This window comes from Bufo bufo, chromosome 3 (genome assembly GCF_905171765.1).
Source record: "Bufo bufo chromosome 3, aBufBuf1.1, whole genome shotgun sequence".
NCBI lineage: Eukaryota > Metazoa > Chordata > Amphibia > Anura > Bufonidae > Bufo > Bufo bufo.
The window spans coordinates 683157326-683176200 of NC_053391.1; the positions used below are offsets into that span (position 1 = coordinate 683157326).

The window sequence follows — 18875 nt, forward strand, 5'->3', positions numbered from 1 at the left end:
GGAGTGAGTGTTACAGAGAGAATTGCTTCACGGCGTCTCCTTCAGAAGTTTCTACTAAGACTGTACCATCTTTTCTCTCTGAATTTTCGGATGTGTTTTCCGAGAGTGGTGTCCAGGAGCTGCCCCCTCACCGGAAGTACGACTGCCCTATTAATCTCATCCCAGGCGCCAAGCTGCCAAAATCACGTTTATGCAATCTCTCCCAACCTGAAAGAGTCGCTATGCGTGCTTATATCTCTGAGAGCCTGAGAAAGGGACACATCCGACCCTCGAAGTCACCTGTTGCCGCTGTTGTTTTTTTTTTGTTAAGAAAAAAGATGGTTCTTTAAGACCTTGTCTGGATTTCAGGGAGCTTAACCGTATCACAATTCGTGACCCATATCCGCTTCCTCTGATCCCGGATCTGTTTAACCAGATTGTTGGGGCTAAAGTTTTTTCTAGGGGCATACAACCTAGTCAGGGAAGGGGACGAATGGAAGATGGCCTTCAATACCCCTGAGGGTCATTTCGAGAATTTGGTTATGCCCTTTGGTTTGATGAATGCTCCGGCCGTCTTCCAACATTTTGTGAACAGCATTTTTCATCATTTAATGGGGAAATTTGTACTGGTGTATCTAGATGACATTTCGATTTTTTCTCCTGATTTCAAGACTCATCGGGACCACCTACGTCAGGTCTTGCTGATTCTGCAGGAGAATAAATCATACGCTAAACTGGAAAAATGTGTGTTTGTGGTTCCGGAGATTCAATTTCTTGGTTTTCTTCTCTACGCTTCTGGTTTTCGCATGGACCCTGAGAAGGTCCGCGCTGTGTTTGATTGGGAGCTTCCTGAGAATCAGAAGGCGCTGATGCGGTTTTTGGGTTTTGGCAATTATTACAGAAAGTTAATTTTGAATTATTCCTCTGTTAAGCCACTCACTGATATGACTAAAAAGGGGGTGGATTTTTCCTCGTGGTCGGTAGAGGCGCTTAAAGCCTTTTCTAGTATCAAAGAGTTTTGCTTCCGCTCCCATTTTGGTACAACCTGATGTCTCTCTACCTTTTATTGTTGAGGTGGACGCTTCTGAGGTGGGTGTGGGTGCGGTCTTATCTCAGGGTCCTTCTCCTGCCAAATAGTGACCGTGTGCCTTTTTCTCAAGGAAACTCTCCTCTGCAGAGAGAAATTACGATGTGGGAGATAGGGAGTTGTTGGCCATCAAATTAGCTTTTGAGGAATGGTGCCATTGGTTAGAGGGAGCCAGACACCCTATTACCATGTTTACTGACCATAAGAATCTGGCCTACTTGGAATCGGCCAAGCGTCTGAACCCGAGACAGGCCAGATGGTCTTTGTTCTTTTCTAGGTTTAATTTTGTTGTCACGTTCCACCCTGGGGTTAAAAATGTGAAGGCTGATGCCCTGTCACGTTGTTTTCCGGGAGGGGGGAACTTTGAAGACCCCATTTTGGCTGAAGGAGTGGTCGTCTCTGCTCTTTATCCTGATTTGGAGGCAGAGGTTCAGGCAGCCCAGGCAGAGGCTCCTGATCTTTGTCCTCCTGGGAGGTTGTTTGTGCCTCTCGCTTTACGCCAAAAGGTTTTTAAGGAGCACCACGATACTGTCCTTGCTGGGCACCCGGGGAGTAGAGCCACAGTGGATCTCATTGCTCGGAGATTCTAGTGGCCGGTTCGTAAGACAGTGGAGGGTTTTATGGCAGCCTGCGAGACCTGCGCTCGTGCCAAGGTAGGTCCCTCATTCACGGCCATCGGGTTCTCTCCTCCCGTTCCCGTCCTTGGACGCATCTGTCCATGGACTTCATTACGGACCTGCCTCGTTCCTCGGGGAAGACTGTGATTCTGGTAGTAGTAGACTGTTTTAGCAAAATGGCGCATTTCATTACCTTTCCTGGGTTACCCAATGCTAAGACGTTGGCGCATGCGTTTGTTGATCACATTGTTAAATTGCATGGCATTCCTTCAGACATCGTTTCTGATAGGGGCACGCAATTTGTTTGCAGATTCTGGAAGGCCTTCTGTTCTCGCTTGGGGGTTCGGTTGTCGTTCTCTTCTGCTTTTCACCCGCAGTCGAATGGTCAGACCGAACGCGTCAATCAGAATCTGGAGACATATCTGCGCTGTTTTGTGGCGGAGAATCAGGAGGATTGGTATTCTTTTTTTGTCCCTTGCTGAGTTTGCTTTAAATAACTATCGCCAGGAGTCCTCTGATAAGTCACCATTTTTTGGTGCATATGGGTTTCATCCGCAGTTTGGGACATTCTCTGGAGAGGGGTCTTCTGGTTTACCTGATGAGGAGAGATTTTCCTCGTCTTTGTCATTTATTTGGCAAAAGATTCAGGATAATCTGAAGAGGATGAATGAGAGATATAACCAGAGGGGCTGTCAGATCACATGCAGCCGGTCTCTTAGATCTTCTGACCCCTGTCACAGGAGAGACCGTGACAAAAATTCTCAGTTTTATCAGTTTTAAAACTCTGGTACACAATGATGTAGCCAAGAAAAACACAACACAATGTCACTAAGGCTGTGTCCACAAAAACTCCACAACATGTTTTTGACCTACATTTAACATATAATCAGGCGTTTAATATATTGGGGAGGGGTTATTCATTTTCACATTCAGGCACCTGCTTCATGGACACCGGCTGATTGGCTGACCTCAAAGTTCACCTTTTTGAAAGGCAATTTAAAGTGCCCAGTACCTTCTAGAAGCAACATAATCATATATTTACATCGACTTCTACAAAAAATGCAATAAACGAATAGAGAACATGGTTTGGTCGTAGTCTGAAGTGGCTTCACATGATTTCCAACACATCAGACTCAGACAATCCAAACTCGGTCTTGTACTTGTCAAAGAGCTTCTGAAGAGCCGTCACGTACATGCCGTGGTAGAGGTCCACGTCCTTCTGAGTCGGCTGCTCCATTTTAGGGACTGCAATGGGTTCTCCAACTGGAGGGGAAATAAAAAAAAAAAAAAATAAAATATAACTTCATCAAGGTAGGAGACTTGCATACTGCCTCGCGGGTCGACATTGGAGACGGCCAAACAGTCCATCATGATCTACTTAAATGCCAATTGGTGGCGAAATAGACAACCAGAGGACATTCCAACTTAAATATGATTCCATAAATGTAAGCAGCTGGGCCTAGGTGGAAGCCTATGAGTGGGGAACAAGCCTTGTCGATGGTCGGTAGATAACTTTACACCAGCTAGATATAAAGAAGGCTGTGAACCATCCCAAATGTTGTCCCAGGCAAAAGCAAGTAAATATGTAGCATGGCCCATTCTTACACCAATCGGCCTCAGACACTGTAGTATTGTTGACCTTTGCTACCTTGAAATCAATAAGCTTCTATATTTATCCACTCTAAGCAGTCGAACGTTCCTAAACGGAGGCCAGCGACCTCCATATCTGACAGCTTAACACAATATATTAAATGTTGCATATAGATACGTATGACTCACCCACAGTAGTGATGGGAATGGGATATGGCACAAAGCCCCAGCTGTCTGTGGAGAAGAACCCACAACCATAGAATAAACATTCAAGAAGTCCAATGAGTTTCCCGAATTTTTTCTTTAGCCGTCGGCCCCAAGAATGTTCTTCAAACACAATTCGTTTATAAACCTTGTCCTCTCCAAAGGAATAAACTGGGACCAGATTAGCCCTATATGAAAATACACACAATATAGTTATGTATGGGGCTGCCATCGAGGACTGGTCTCCATCTGGCCCTCTAGTTATAGAATGGTTAATGGCACAATTGTAATAACTAGAGATCAGCTAATTTCTTGAAATTAGTTTAAGGTCTAATTCTAAGGAATCCGTCTGAAGAATCGATTCTGGTATCAATACTTTTGACCCAAATCAGAAGTGCTCCAATGCCAGTAGTAGAACCGTATATACGCTGACAGTGACACTTAATAAAAAGCTTATTATACACTTAGTAATTGTAGAAGCTTTCCGACAGTTTTTTTTTTGGAGAAAAGAAAGGCACAATCTTCCCAATCCAATTACTGTCCCCATAAGACCCTAAAATGGCCCCCTAACGATAATACTGCCTCCTACTATATGTACAGAAATATAACTACTATAATACTGCTCCTATGTACAGGAATATAACTACTATAATACTGCCTCGTATGTACAAGAATATAACTACTATAGTACTGCCTCCTATATATAGAAATATAACTACTATAATACTGCCTCCTATGCACAAGACTATAACTACTATAATACTGCTCCTATGTACAAGACTATAACTACTTTAATACTGCCTCCTGTGTACAAGACTATAACTACTATAATACTGCTCCTATGTACAAGACTATAACTACTATAATATTGCCTATGTACAAGAATATAACTACTATAATACTGCTTCTATGTACAAGAATATAACTACTATAATACTGCTTCTATGTACAAGAATATAACTACTATAATACTGCCTCGTATGTACAAGAATATAACTACTATAGTACTGCCTCCTATATATAGAAATATAACTACTATAATACTGCCTCCTATGCACAAGACTATAACTACTATAATACTGCTCCTATGTACAAGACTATAACTACTTTAATACTGCCTCCTATGTACAAGAATATAACTACTATAATACTGTTTCTATGTACAAGAATATAACTACTATAATACTGCCTCCTATGTACAAGAATATAACTACTATAATACTGCCTCCTATGGACAAGAATATAACTACTATAATACTGCCTACTATGGACAAGAATATAACTACTATAATACTGCCCCTTATGTACAAGACTATAACTATTATAATACTGCCTCCTATGTACAAGAATATAACTACTATAATACTGCTCCTATGTACAAGAATATAACTACTATAATACTGCCTCCTATGTACAAGAATATAACTACTATAATACTGCCTCCTATGGACAAGAAAATAACTACTATAATACTGCCTACTATGGACAAGACTATAACTACTATAATACTGCTCCTATGTACAAGAATATAACTACTATTATAAGACTTTTAAAGATATACTGATACCCCACTTTACTACCTTATGTAACCACCTTCTCAATAGAGGCTCCCTTCCACCACAATCATTGACAGCCCACATCACAATTATTCACAAAGAGAAAAAAGACCCTCTCTTCTGTGGTAGCTATCGTCCGATCTCCCTCTTGAATACCGACATCAAATGGTAGGCAAAAATATTGGCCCTTCGCATTCAAGCGATTCCCTGCGATATTATTAATAGAGAACAAGTTGGCTTTGTACATGGCGGGCAGGGAAATGAAAACACTGTGCGACTACTCCATCTTATCGATTGGGCAAGGAACACCTCTACGCCCTTAGCACTTTTGAGTACAGACCCGGAAAAGGCCTTCGACAGGGTCAGTTGGCAATTTATTTTGCTGGCCCTGTCGAAATTTGGCCTACCAGACCAATTCATTGAGGCCATCTTCACACTGTATTCGGCTCCCTCTGCCAGGGTCAAAGTCAACGGCCATCCTTTCACCTGCCTTTGCCATTTCGAATGGCATGAGACAAGGGTGTCCTCTCTCCCCAGCCCTTTTTATAATGGTCATGGAAACCTTACTATGTAAAATCTGTCAAGAACCGGATATTAGAGGCATTGAACTTGGCCCAAAAACCATCCTCACTGCGGCTTTCGATGATGATCTCCTCATAATGACCTCCAACCCAAATACCTCCTTCCCAAAACTACTCACCCTTTTTGACAAATTTGGCTACGTGTCCAATTTCAAAATAAATTATAGCAAATCCCTTGCCCTAAACATTTCCTGCCCCACTTCATTAGTTAATTCCCTAAAACGCTCCACCCCATTTACCTGGGCGTCACAGGCCATACAGTTCCTGGGTATCCAAATTACTGCTAACACTAAAGATTTATTCACCCTCAACTACTTATCACTGCTCCAATCCACCAGGTCACACTTGCAATCTCTCAAAATTCCTTTCATCTCCTGGATTGGGAGGAAGAACTACCCTAAAACGTATATACTGCCCAAATATATCTATCTATTGCAGTCACTACCAATTTGGCTCCCCCTTTCGTTCTTTACTGAGGTACGCCGGGTGTTCTCATTCTTTCTGTGGAAGGGCAGATCACCTAGAATTGCATATTCTACATTGACGCGAGAAAAGAGGTTTGGTGGTTTCAGACTCCCCGACATACACTTATACTATACGGCTTCCCTCCTCTGTAAATGTGTAACACTTCTTTCTCGCCAATCCGAGACCCTATGTGCCCAGGTAGAGCAGTTCCTCCTTACCAAACGGAAGAAACTTATCTTTTGGAGGGTCACCTCTTGCTCACCCAATAATTAATTCCTTTCCCCAATCTGGAAGGGTATTGTCATGCCCCACTCTGACGATGTGCGGAGGTTGGCCAGGATTGCAGCACGAGTTTAGTGTTTGTTTTGGAGTCGTGCTGGATTCGCCCCTCATCAGGTGCACTGGGTGGAGTCATTAGTTTAAATAGCTCCTCAGCCCAGTGCCCAGAGCGGATTATACTGTTCATTATTGTCTGGGAAGTTTGGAAGGAAGGTTGGCTGTTTGTTCCTGCTCTCAGCAGATAAGTGTCTTTTCTTGTTTGGTTGTTTATGTCATCTTACCCATCCAGGTTCTGTGCGAGCAGGCTGCTCCTTTCTCCCCACTTCACCATCTCAGGGAGTTCAGGGTTCTGTTAGTATAGGCTGGTGGACACAGCAAATCTACCATCAAGGTTTGTCTGTGGGCTGAGCATTGCAGGGAAAGAGGTCAGGGATAAATTAGGAGGTGACCCTTCCCCTGTCTCTCGTCCAGAGCCTGGTTGGTGTGTTATCTGTTTAACTGTGCACGTCCGTCGTGACATTATAATCCGCCATACTGTGACCGCCATTTCTCTGTGTTTATGTGATGGCGTCAATTGATGCACTGGTTGACCGCATGCAGGGTTTGTCCCTGGAGGTTGCAGATCTACGTAGTACGGTCACACAGTGTCAGAGGGTGTTGGCTTCAGGTACAGGTCAAATTGTTGGGGAGCCTAAAGTCGCTCTTCCGGAGAAATTTGCAGGGGGTACTTATGATTTTTTCAGTTTCAAGGAATCATGTAAGTTGTACTTTCGATTGTGCCCATTTTCATCAGGTAATGAGGATCAGAGGGTGGGTATCGTCATGTCTTTGTTGAAAGGGGACGCGCAATCCTGGGCTTTTTCCCTGCCGCCCGGTTCTCTGGCTCTCCGGTCGGTGGAGGAATTTTTTAAAGCCCTGGGATTGATTTACGATGACCCAGATCGAGTTTCAATGGCAGAGTCAAAATTACGTAACTTACTACAGGGTAAACATACTTCTGAGGTTTACTGTACAGAGTTTAGGAGGTGGGCTACCGAGTCAGGGTGGAACGACCCCCGGTTACGTAGCCAGTTTTGTCAGGGGTTATCTGAAAGGTTGAAGGATGCTCTGGCTTTTCATGAATACCCAGATACTTTGGAAAATGCAATGTCTTTGGTGATACGTTTGGATAGACGTATCAGAGAGAGGTGTATGGGTCCCTCTGTGCAGGGGATTCCTCCCGCGTGTGGTTTTGTTCCACCAGCTGCCCAGGGAGATATTGCTTGTTATTCTGGCCTAGGAGAGGAACCCATGCAGTTAAGTCAGATATCTTTCCATTCAGATAGTAGAGACTTTCGTAAAGCGCACAGTTTATGTTTCTTTTGTGGAAAGAGGGGTCATTTTGTTTTTTCTTGTCCGTATGTTGAACCACAGGGGAGAGTGATAAAGAAAAAAGAAAAAGAAAAAAAAAAACTCCCCTCACACTTGGTAGTATGAATGGTGTGGTAGAGCAGACTGGTATGCAAGTTCCCTGCAGTTCCCGTTTTCTCCTTTCAGCTGTGGTGGCGCTAGAGTCTCGAAATGTGTTTGTGGATGTTTTTCTTGATTGTGGTGCTGGGGTAAATTTAATTGACTTTCTGTTTCTTGAGGGTTTGGGACTAAGTATTTGCACGTTAGAGAACGAGATTCGTGTTTTTGCCATTGATTCTTCCCCTCTTTCTCAAGGGAGCCTTACTCACGTTGTTCATGATATTCATTTAAGGGTGGGTGATTCACATGCTGAGATCATTTCCTGTTTTGTCATGAAGGATTTGCCAGCTCCAATAGTTTTGGGGTTGCCATGGTTGTCTAAACATAACCCAATTATAGACTGGCAGACGAGACAAATCATTGGTTGGAGCAAGTTTTGTTCGGATAATTGTCTTGTCACATCTATTTCTGAAGTGTCCGTTACGGCCTTGCCTCAGTATCTCTCAGATTTTTCGGACGTGTTTGCGGAGGGTGGGGCTCAGGAATTGCCCCCTCATCGTGACTATGATTGTCCTGTGAATCTCATTCCGGGGGCTAAGTTGCCTAAGTCTCGGCTCTACAACCTCTCTCAACCCGAGAGAGAGGTCATGCGAAAGTATGTCGGCGAGAGCAAAGGGTCATATTAGACCATCTAAGTCTCCAGTGGCTGTAGGTTTGTTCTTCGTGAAGAAGAAAGATGGATCACTGAGACCGTGTTTGGATTTCCGGGAGCTGAATCGTATTACAGTCCGGGATCCATATCCCCTGCCTTTGATCTCTGATCTTTTTGATCAGATTGTTGGAGCCAAGGTGTTCTCCAAGTTGGATTTGAGAGGAGCATACAATCTGATCAGGATCAAGGAGGGGGATGAGTGGAAAACGGCCTTCAATACGCACGAGGGTCATTTTGAGAACCTGGTAATGCCTTTTGGGTTGACGAATGCGCCAGCGGTATTTCAGCGATTCGTCAATGATATTTTTCATCATTTGGTGGGGAGGTTCGTAGTAGTCTACCTTGATGACATTTTAATTTATTCTCCTGATCTGAAGACCCATCAGGATCATGTGAGACAGGTTTTTACGATCCTTTGGGAGAATAAATTATACGCCAAATTGGAGAAATGTTTGTTTGCGGTGCAAGAGCTTCCATTTTTGGGATACATGCTTTCTGATTCTGGTTTTCGTATGGACCCCGAAAAGGTCCGGGCGGTTCTGGAGTGGGACCGACCGGAGAATCAGAAAGCTTTGATGCGATTTTTGGGTTTTACGAATTATTATAGAAAATGTATTTTGAATTATTCCAATCTAGTCAAACCTCTTACTGATATGACCAAGAAGGGCGCTGATGTCTCTGTCTGGTCGGATGAGGCATTGCAGGCCTTTTCGGCTATTAAGGAGCGTTTTGGGTCTGCTCCCATTCTGGTGCAGCCGGATGTATCTCAGCCATTCGTGGTCGAGGTTGATGCATCAGAGGTGGGGGTTGGGGCGGTGCTTTCGCAGGGTCCTTCTCCTGGCAAGTGGGTCCCGTGTGCCTTCTTCTCCAGGAAGCTCTCGGTCGCCGAGAGGAATTATGATGTTGGAGATAGGGAGTTGTTGGCGATCAAGTCGGCCTTTGAAGAATGGCGTCACTGGTTAGAGGGGGCTTCTCACCCTGTTACTGTGTATACAGACCATAAGAATTTGGCTTACCTGCAATCTGCCAAGCGTCTGAACCCTAGACAGGCCAGATGGTCATTGTTTTTTACCAGGTTCAATTTCGTGGTTACCTTTCGCCCAGGGGTCAAGAACGTCAAGGCAGATGCCTTGTCTCGCAGCTTCCGTGGGGGAGGTGATTCAGAAGATCCAGCGCCGATTTTGGCGGATGGAGTGGTGGTCTCCGCTCTGTACCCTGAATTGGAGATGGAGGTGTTGGGAGCTCAGGAAGGGGCTCCTGGTTCGTGTCCCCCAGGGAGGTTGTTTGTTCCTGAGGACCTACGATACAGGGTGTTCAAGGAACATCACGATACTGTTCTCGCTGGACATCCTGGTGGTAAGTCCACCTGTGATCTGGTGTCCAGGTTTGCGTAAGAGTATTGAGAATTATGTGACAGCTTGTGAAACCTGCGCTCGGTCTAAGGTTGCTCATACTCGACCGCCTGGTTCACTTCTTCCATTGTCTATTCCATCTCGTCCTTGGACACATTTGTCCATGGACTTTATTACGGACCTACCGAGTTTCCCTGGGAGAACAGTGATTTTGGTGGTAGTCGATCGTTTCAGTAAAATGGCTCATTTTATACCACTAACAAGTCTGCCTAACGCTAAGACTCTTGCGTAGATTTTTGTGGATAATATTGTTAAATTGCACAGTATTCCTTCGGATATTGTCTCTGATAGGGGCACGCAGTTTGTCTCCAGGTTTTGGAGGGCGTTCTGCTCTCGACTTGGCATTCAACTTTCTTTTTCGTCGGCTTTTCATCCACAGTCGAATGGTCAGACGGAGCGTACCAATCAAAACCTGGAGACCTACTTGAGGTGTTTTGTGGCTGAGAATCAGGAGGACTGGTCCTCATTCTTGCCCTTAGCAGAATTTGCATTGAATAACCGTAGGCAGGAGTCCACGGGTAAGTCGCCATTTTTTGGCGCATACGGTTTCCATCCTCAGTTTGGTACCTTTTCTGGGTCTGGTTCCTCCGGGATGCCAGAGGAGGAGAGATTCTCTTCTGCTTTATCCTCTATCTGGCGGGGGATTCAAGGGAATTTGGAGAGGATGGGTGAAAGGTATAAACGAATGGCTGACAGGAGACGTGTGACTGGTCCGGACCTGTGTGTGGGTGATTTGGTGTGGTTGTCCACTAGGAATATCAAGTTGAGAATGCCATCTTGGAAACTGGGTCCAAGATTTGTTGGTCCATATAAGATTTCTGCTGTGATCAATCCTGTGGCATTTCGACTTGATCTGCCGCAGACTTGGAGGATCCACGATGTCTTCCACAAGTCTTTACTAAAAAAATATGTTAAACCGGTGGTACCATCGCCATTGCCTCCTCCTCCGGTTCTGGTCGAGGGAAACTTGGAGTTCGAGATCTCCAGGATTCTCGACTCAAGAGTTCTGCGGGGTTCCCTCCAGTACCTGGTTCACTGGAGGGGATACGGTCCTGAGGAGAGGATGTGGGTTCCGGCGTCGGATGTCAACGCCAGCCGACTGGTGAGGGCTTTTCATAGGTCCCATCCGGATAAGGTTGGTCCGGGGTGTCCGGAGGTCACCCGTAGAAGGGGGGTACTGTCATGCCCCACTCTGACGATGTGCGGAGGTCGGCCAGGATTGCAGCACGAGTTTAGTGTTTGTTTTGGAGTCGTGCTGGATCCGCCCCTCATCAGGTGCACTGGGTGGAGTCATTAGTTTAAATAGCTCCTCAGCTCAGTGCCCGGAGCGGATTATACTGTTCATTATTGTCTGGGAAGTTTGGAAGGAAGGTTGGCTGTTTGTTCCTGCTCTCCTATAAGCGTCTTACAAGGTGGTACAAAACTCCTGAATTTTTGCATAAACTAAACCCAGAAATTCCAGATGCATGTTGGAGGTGTGGGGTGGCAGCTGGCTCCCCATCCTATATTTGGTGGGAGTGTCCGAAAATACGCCTCTTTTGGACCCAGATTGAAACCCTAATCAACCAAGTTTGCTCGTCGCATATCACACTTGACCCCAAATTAGTTCTCTTATGGTGTCCCAACAAAACTTTAACGCCATCTAAGAACAACCTCCCAACTATGCTACTCACCTCAGCTCGCCTGTTAATCCCCTACTTATAGAAAAACAACTCTCCCCCTTCCATAGTGCACTGGACCAATAAAACTGACCAGCATTATAGAATTGAAGAATTGGCCCATTGGGAATCCAACTCCTATGCCACATTCCTAAAACTATGGCACCCCTGGATAACTTTCAGAAAATTCTAATTCTGTAGTAGAGACTATTACCCACCCCATTCACCTCCCCCCCTTCTTCCCCCGCATTGTGTTTTGTACTTTGTTAATGTGAATCTTTTATGTATGAGATCATGGACCAAGCCTTATTAGAATTTATACAGGTGTTGTATGCATCTTATATACACCAATTTTGGCTTATTTTCCATCTAATGTCTATGATTGTAATTGGTTTTTCTAGAAAATAAAAAGATAATTGGTTAAGAATATAACTACTATAATACTGCCTCCTATGTACAAGAATATAACTACTATAATACTGCTCCTATGTACAAGAATATAACTACCATGGGAGCTTGACCGGCGCCCTGACCGGCCGCATGTGAAGAGAGCTCTCCTCTCCACAACCCTATAAAGTGGTTTATTTCGCACCCTAACTGAGCAAAGATGGGAAAAGTTGGCAGATACTTGCCCAAAGATAAGACCGAACCTCTCAAGCAAGATAGAGGATCCTCCGATATGGAGAAGTACTTTAATAAGAGGACTACAGCTCCGGCATCAGAGCGGCCTAAGATGGCGCCATCAGACCCAGATGAGGGCATTGAAGAAGCCAAATGAGCTGATAGCCCGTTCATGGAGGGGTCTCTAAGCTCCCAGGCGGAAGCACCGGAACCTATTTCTAAAAAGTTCCTACAACAAGCGCTCACATCGGCATTGTTCCCGGTGATGCAGGAACTAAATGAGATTAAGGGGGACGTGAAGCATATCGGCCATAGAGTCGAGAGACTTGAGCAAACGCAGGGAGCCATTTTAGAGCATGCACGCACGTTAGGAGACAACTCCTCCGCATACCTGTCCTCCCTGGATCATGCATACGCCCTGATCGAAGACCAGGAAAACAGGAGCCGGCGTAAAAATGTGCGGTTCAGAGGCCTACCGGAGACGGTGTCACATGAAGAGCTGCCTGCAGCTGCGGCCGCCATTTTTGAATCCTTACTAGGCCCAGAAGGCGCTTCAGCGGTCGCAATTGAACGCATTCACCGCTCTCTGCGCCCCAAACCTAAGGAGGGTGATCCCCCTCGTGATGTGGTTTGTGGCCTCTTGCGATACACAGATACTGCTGCATTGTTCAAAGCGGCCAGAGAGAAAGGGGACACTAAATATGACAGAGCAAAAATCCTGTTATTCCAGGACCTCGCGCCTTCTACCTTAAATAAGAGAAGAGCCCTGCGCCCGATTACAGAAATTCTGAAGCTAAACAGAATCCCGTTCAAGTGGCTTTTCCCTTTTGGCCTTACGTTTTCTACAGATGGCAAGAGGTGCACCATACGGGCTCCCAGTGACCTGCCGGCGGCGTGGAAGTTGCTTACCACTACGCCACAAGATATACCATCATGGCTGCCCTCGGCGGACACTGGAGTCCCACTTCCAGAGCTTCCAGAGCTTCCAGAATGTTCCAGATGGTCCAGAGTGCCCCCAAGAAATGGTTCGGGATCCAAACAAAGAATCACCTGAACTGTCGCTACAGGTCGTATATCCCCTTCTTCCACAAAGGCCTCCTAAGTTTTGTTTGTTGGGAGAGCACCTTTGTTTGGCAGGACTTCAGCAACTTTGCTGAGACCAGTGCTCGTGTGCATGTGGTCAATGGTTACCTACATGACTGCCATTACTGCTATTCCAGTGCTATTTGTTCCCTTGAATTCACAGGAGATATCGATAGTCATGCTCTAGTTCTAATTCTGATGTGAATTTATTGAATGGTATGGGCTTGTATATCTGACTAAGGGGTTAATCAAATTGTAGACATATTTCTGAGCACACTTTATAGGGGTAGGGGCTCCAGATTTGTGGTTCTGAGAGCAGTGCCGATGTTGTACATGTTGGTCTGCTCTCACCTGGCCACCGGAGGTCCCTATGCCCTCTTTCTGGTGTCTTTCCGCCTCATGCGAGTTCCTTCTATGGGGCTCACTGTACATGCTATCCATGATGGCGACGAGACGGCAGAGGGTCTCGCCTGTATTGGAAGGATACCAGATCTCCTTGAGTTACCCACTCTGTTATGTTATCCCAGCTTACCTATCCATGCTCACATATTTTAGAATACATGTGCTTCCGTGTAGATTGATGTACTGATGGCTACAGTGAATTGTACCTCATTTAATGTGCGGGGTTTTAATACCCCTCAGAAACGTTCGCAAGTGATTTGGCTTCTGAAGAAGCAATGCACTGATAGTTGCTTCTTTCAGGAATTACATTTTAAATTGGGCCATATCCCTAAACTCTCTCAATCCTATTTTCAGCATTGGTTTATCAGCACTCATGATAAGGCTTCCAGGGGTGCGGGGATCGCCATATCTAAGTTAACTTCATTTTCTCTTATTGCTTCTTTGGCGGACCCAGAAGGTCGTTATATGTTCGTGAAAGGTAAGCTGGGGACGGTCTTGGTGACTTTAGCGAGTCTGTACAGTTCTAATAGGGGGCAGGGCAGTGGCTAAAAAAGACATTGGACTCATTGACTTAATTTGCTGAGGGCGTGTGGCTAGTGGGGGGAGACCTTAAAGGGCTTCTGTCACCCCACTAAAGTCATTTTTTTTTTTGGGGCTAGTTAAATTACTTATATTGCGATATATGAAAATATAATGGTCTTACTTACTTTGATTCAGCAGTTTCTTCTAAAAACGAAGTTTTATAATATGTAAATTAGGTCTCTACCAGCAAGTAGGGCGGCTACTTGCTGGTAGCAGCTGCAGAAAACCGCCCCCCTCGTCGTGTTGATTGACAGGGCCAGCCGGGATCTCCTCCTCTGGCTGGCCCTGTCGGCATTTCAAAAATCGCGTGCCTGTGTTCATTCGGCGCAGGCACTCTGAGATGAGGAGGCTCGCCTCCTCAGCACTCCTTCAGTGCGCCTGCGCCGATGACGTCTTCTATTTCGGTGATGTCATCGGCGCAGGCGCACTGAGGGAGTTCTGAGGAGGCGAGCCTCCTCATCTCAGAGCGCCTGCGCCACCTTTCACTCTTTGCTTGAGAAAATTTCAACCCTGGAATCCCTACATAAAAAATCTAAATCTATAGAGGCCCAAAAGGATCTTAAACTGACAAGAATAAAACTGAAAGATCATCTCAATTATCACCATGCTAAGTCGTACCAGTGTGCCCAATACCGTTTTTACGCTCACGGGGACAAAGGCACTAGGCTTATGGCCTCACTTCTTAAGCAGAGGAAGGATGCATCCTACATTCATGGAATTGCAGATAAGTCAGGGCAACTGAAACACAAAACTTCAGACATTGCGACGGAGTTCCAACAGTTTTATAGCCAGCTATATGGTCTGTCATGTGCAGATAATGATACTGAAGCGGATGTAGCACTGGCAGCAGATGCGTTTTTGGCCAATCTCACATTACCTTCACTCAAGGCTGAGGAGAAGGAGCAGCTTCTTGCACCAGTGACCAGGGAGGAATTAACCGGTATTTTGGGCTCTATGCCCTTAGGGAAAGTCCAGGACCTGATGGGTTCTCGGTGGGATATTATAAAAAGCTGTCAGCTACTCTAATCCCACACATGACCACTTGATGTAATGCCTTACTGGATGGGTCCACCCTACATAAACAATCCTTGGAAGCGACGGTCACAATATTACCAAAGGCAGGGAAAGATCCCAACCAGTGCCGTAGTTATAGGCCGATTTCACTCCTCAATGTGGATATTAAAATATGGGCCAAAATTTTGGCTTCCTGCCTTGCCTTGTTACTGCCAAGGCTGATTCATCCTGACCAGTCGGGGTTTGTTCCGGGATGGGAGGGATGTCAAAATTCATGTAGAGTGATTTCGGCGATGCAACTAGCAAAAAAAAGGGGAGTTCCTCTAGTGTTGTTGGGTGTGGATGCGGAAAAGGCCTTTGACAGGGTGAGTTGGAGCTACATGAGGAAAACACTGCATAAATTCGGCATTCCTGAAAAGTTCCAAGAGGCTATTATGTCCCTATATCGTGAGCCAAGCGCTCGTATTAGAGTGAATGGAACGTTATCTCAGCCATTCCCAATTATAAATGGGACTCGTCAGGGTTGCCCTTTATCTCCTACTCTGTACATTATGGTGATGGAGACGTTGCTGCAAGCCATTCGAGAGCACCCTACCATAAAAGGGATTAAGACCCACGACAGCTCCCCCGAATTTGTAACGGCTGCGTATGCGGATGATTTTTTAGTAATGTTTACCGACCCTGTCGGGGCCTTTCCGCATCTTCTATCCCTGTTTAAACAGTATGGGAGGATCTCCAATTTTAAAGCTAACTACATGAAATCAGAGGCTATGAATGTCTCTGCACCACATAATATGGTCTCGGTATTGAAGGAGACAACGCCGTTCATTTGGCAAAGCTCACATCTTTCCTACCTAGGGGTCAAGCTTCCAGCGGATCTAAACCGAATTTTCTCCCTGAATTACAGCCCTTTACTTAAAGATTTACAGACGCAACTCCATTCTCTAAAGGTCCCTTACGTGTCTTGGATGGGCAGGAAGAATCTTCTAAAAACATTCATCATGCCCAGACTCCTTCACGTACTTCAAATGCTGCCCATTTTCCTCCCCGTGTCCTTTTTCAGTAAGGTTAGGAAGCTGTTTAGAACATTTTTATGGGGGGGAAAGCCGCTAGGATAGCCCACAGTAGGCTGATACAGAAGAGGAACACAGGGGGATTCGGACTACCGGATGCGCAACTTTACTATCAAGCAATACATCTGAAAAGGTGGATACATCTGCATGCCTCCAGGTGCCAAATCTGGGGGGGGGGTGAACTGGAGCTTGCCCAACTCTCACCAGTTCAGAGGGCGGGCCTTTGGGGCCTTAATACTTCCAATCTCAGGACACAGGTGCTACTGGGAGGAACTGCCTCAGTGATACAGCAACTGAATAAAACCCTTAATTTGCTAAACAATCCCTCCCCGTCCATGCCAGCAGATCTGCTCCCTTTCGCCACACGCCCAAAAGCAAAACAAGTTGCCCCAATATGGTTAAGAGTACGTAAATTTAAGACAGAGGAACTCCTCAATATGTCCTCAGGTGATTTAGTCAAGGAACATCCACTTCATACCCTTACGCAATCCTGCAATTTCTTGGAGCTGATTGAGCTCAACTCTGTCTCTAAACCGCTGATTGAGAATAATAGACATCGTCCAACACAGTCATGGTTTGAGAAACTGCTGATGTCTGAGACCGTCCCTCGCAAGCTGATCTCCCTATGCTACCTGGCCTTGGTCAGTCCCCGCTCTCCTGGAACGCCGCAATACGTGAGGCACTGGGCCACTGAATTGAATATAGAATTGAGTGAGACAGATGTTATGCGTATGCATGCGCACTCACACGGGTTTTCTAGATGCACTAGGATTCAGGAACACACATACAAGGTTCTTACCCAATGGTACCAGACCCCGAAGCAAATGTTTATTAGAGGAATGAGACAAGATGATAAATGTTGGAGGTGTCTGGAGGACACAGGTACGCTATCCCACATTTTATGGTTCTGCCCGAAGATTCGCCCATTTTGGGAAGGTGTCTTGTCCACTATTCAGAAAATAACGAGTGTAGCTGTAGAGGTACCCCCTACCCTTGTGCTCCTGTGGCTCCCAACTCCCTCTTTCTCGCCTTCAAGAAGGTGTTTGACCACTCATTTACTCCAGGCGGCCAGATTACTCATCCCACAGCAGTGGCTACGCACTGAACCACCCACAGTGGAGGCTTGGCTGAGTAAAGTGGATCATATTTGTCGGATGGAGGAGCTTGCGAGTTGGGAGGACAGGAATCACAATAAATTTATGAAGATGTGGACCCCTTGGTTCATGTTTAGAGGGGTTAAGTGACAAACACTCTACACAAGTTGTGGTGGTAGATGTAATAAGACAATTCACCACTTGGGTTGGTTGTGAGTAATCAGGGGGCTCATTGCAAAATCTCATGTGTGTAGCGATCACCCTCTTCATCTACGTTCATTGGAACACTTGCCACGCTCGAGAAGCATTTGACATGCTATGTATGTCTTTGTTACATGGATGGGTTGCGGTTCTCCTACCTGTGATTCCCTCCCTTCCTCTTTCCCATTTCCTTCCCTCCTAGTCCCTAGCACTATCTTCCGTTATTTTCCACCCCCCTCTTTCCCTAAACGTATCTGTTTCTATAATGATCTACCACACAGCAATACTCTGTGCATATTGAAGCATATGTGCCTCATTGGCGGTCTAAGACTGAACAAAGGAATGAGCATACCTTATCTACGAATAGACCTCAAAGTATTTAAGTTACATTTTCTATATGCTGACATTTAGTGTTGAGAGATATGCCTTTAAGCTGTAACAATGCTGTGATATACTACTTTTTGTAATTTATACGATGTACCATACTGTTATTGTCACTGAAAATGTTGTGGTATACTTTGTTGACATGTTTTTCAATAAAAAGAAAATTGTCAAAGAATCTAACTACCATAATACTGCTCCTATGTACAGGAATATAACTAATATAATACTGCCTCCTATGTACAAGAATATAACTACTATAATACTGCTCCTATGTACAAGAATATAACTACTATAATACTGCCTCCTATGTACAAGAATATAACTACTATAATACTGCTCCTATGTACAGGAATATAACTACTATAATACTGCCTCCTATGTACAGGAATATAACTAATATAATACTGCTACTATGTACAAGAATATAACTACTATAATACTGCTCCTATGTACAAGAATATAACTACTATAATACTGCTACTATGTACAAGAATATAACTACTATAATACTGCTCCTATGTACAAAAATATAACTACTATAATACTGCTCCTATGTACAAGAATGTAACTACTATAATACTGCCTTCTATGTACAAGACTACAACTATAATACTGCCTCCTATGTACAAGAATATAACTACTATAATACTGCTCCTATGTACAAGAATATAACTACTATAATACTGCTCCTATGTACAAGAATATAACTACTATAATACTTCTCCTATGTACAAGACTACAACTATAATACTGTCTCATATGTACAAGAATATAACTACTATAATACTGCTCCTATGTACAAGAATATAACTACTATAATACTGCTCCTATG

The 18875-nt window shown here is 44.8% G+C and overlaps 1 protein-coding gene across 1 annotated transcript in view; it reads right to left on the minus strand.

The window, feature by feature from the left end:
* Positions 1-2509: 2509 nt before the first annotated feature.
* Positions 2510-18875, minus strand: part of LOC120996506 (diacylglycerol O-acyltransferase 2-like) — a 69736-nt gene continuing 53370 nt past the window's right edge. Inside the window, exons 7-8 of the mRNA XM_040426444.1 lie at positions 3463-3665; positions 2510-2946 (exon numbers count right to left, since the gene is read on the minus strand). Coding sequence (XP_040282378.1) covers positions 2792-2946; positions 3463-3665 — 358 coding nt within the window. The 3' untranslated portion in view covers positions 2510-2791. The remainder of the gene's footprint in view (positions 2947-3462; positions 3666-18875) is intronic.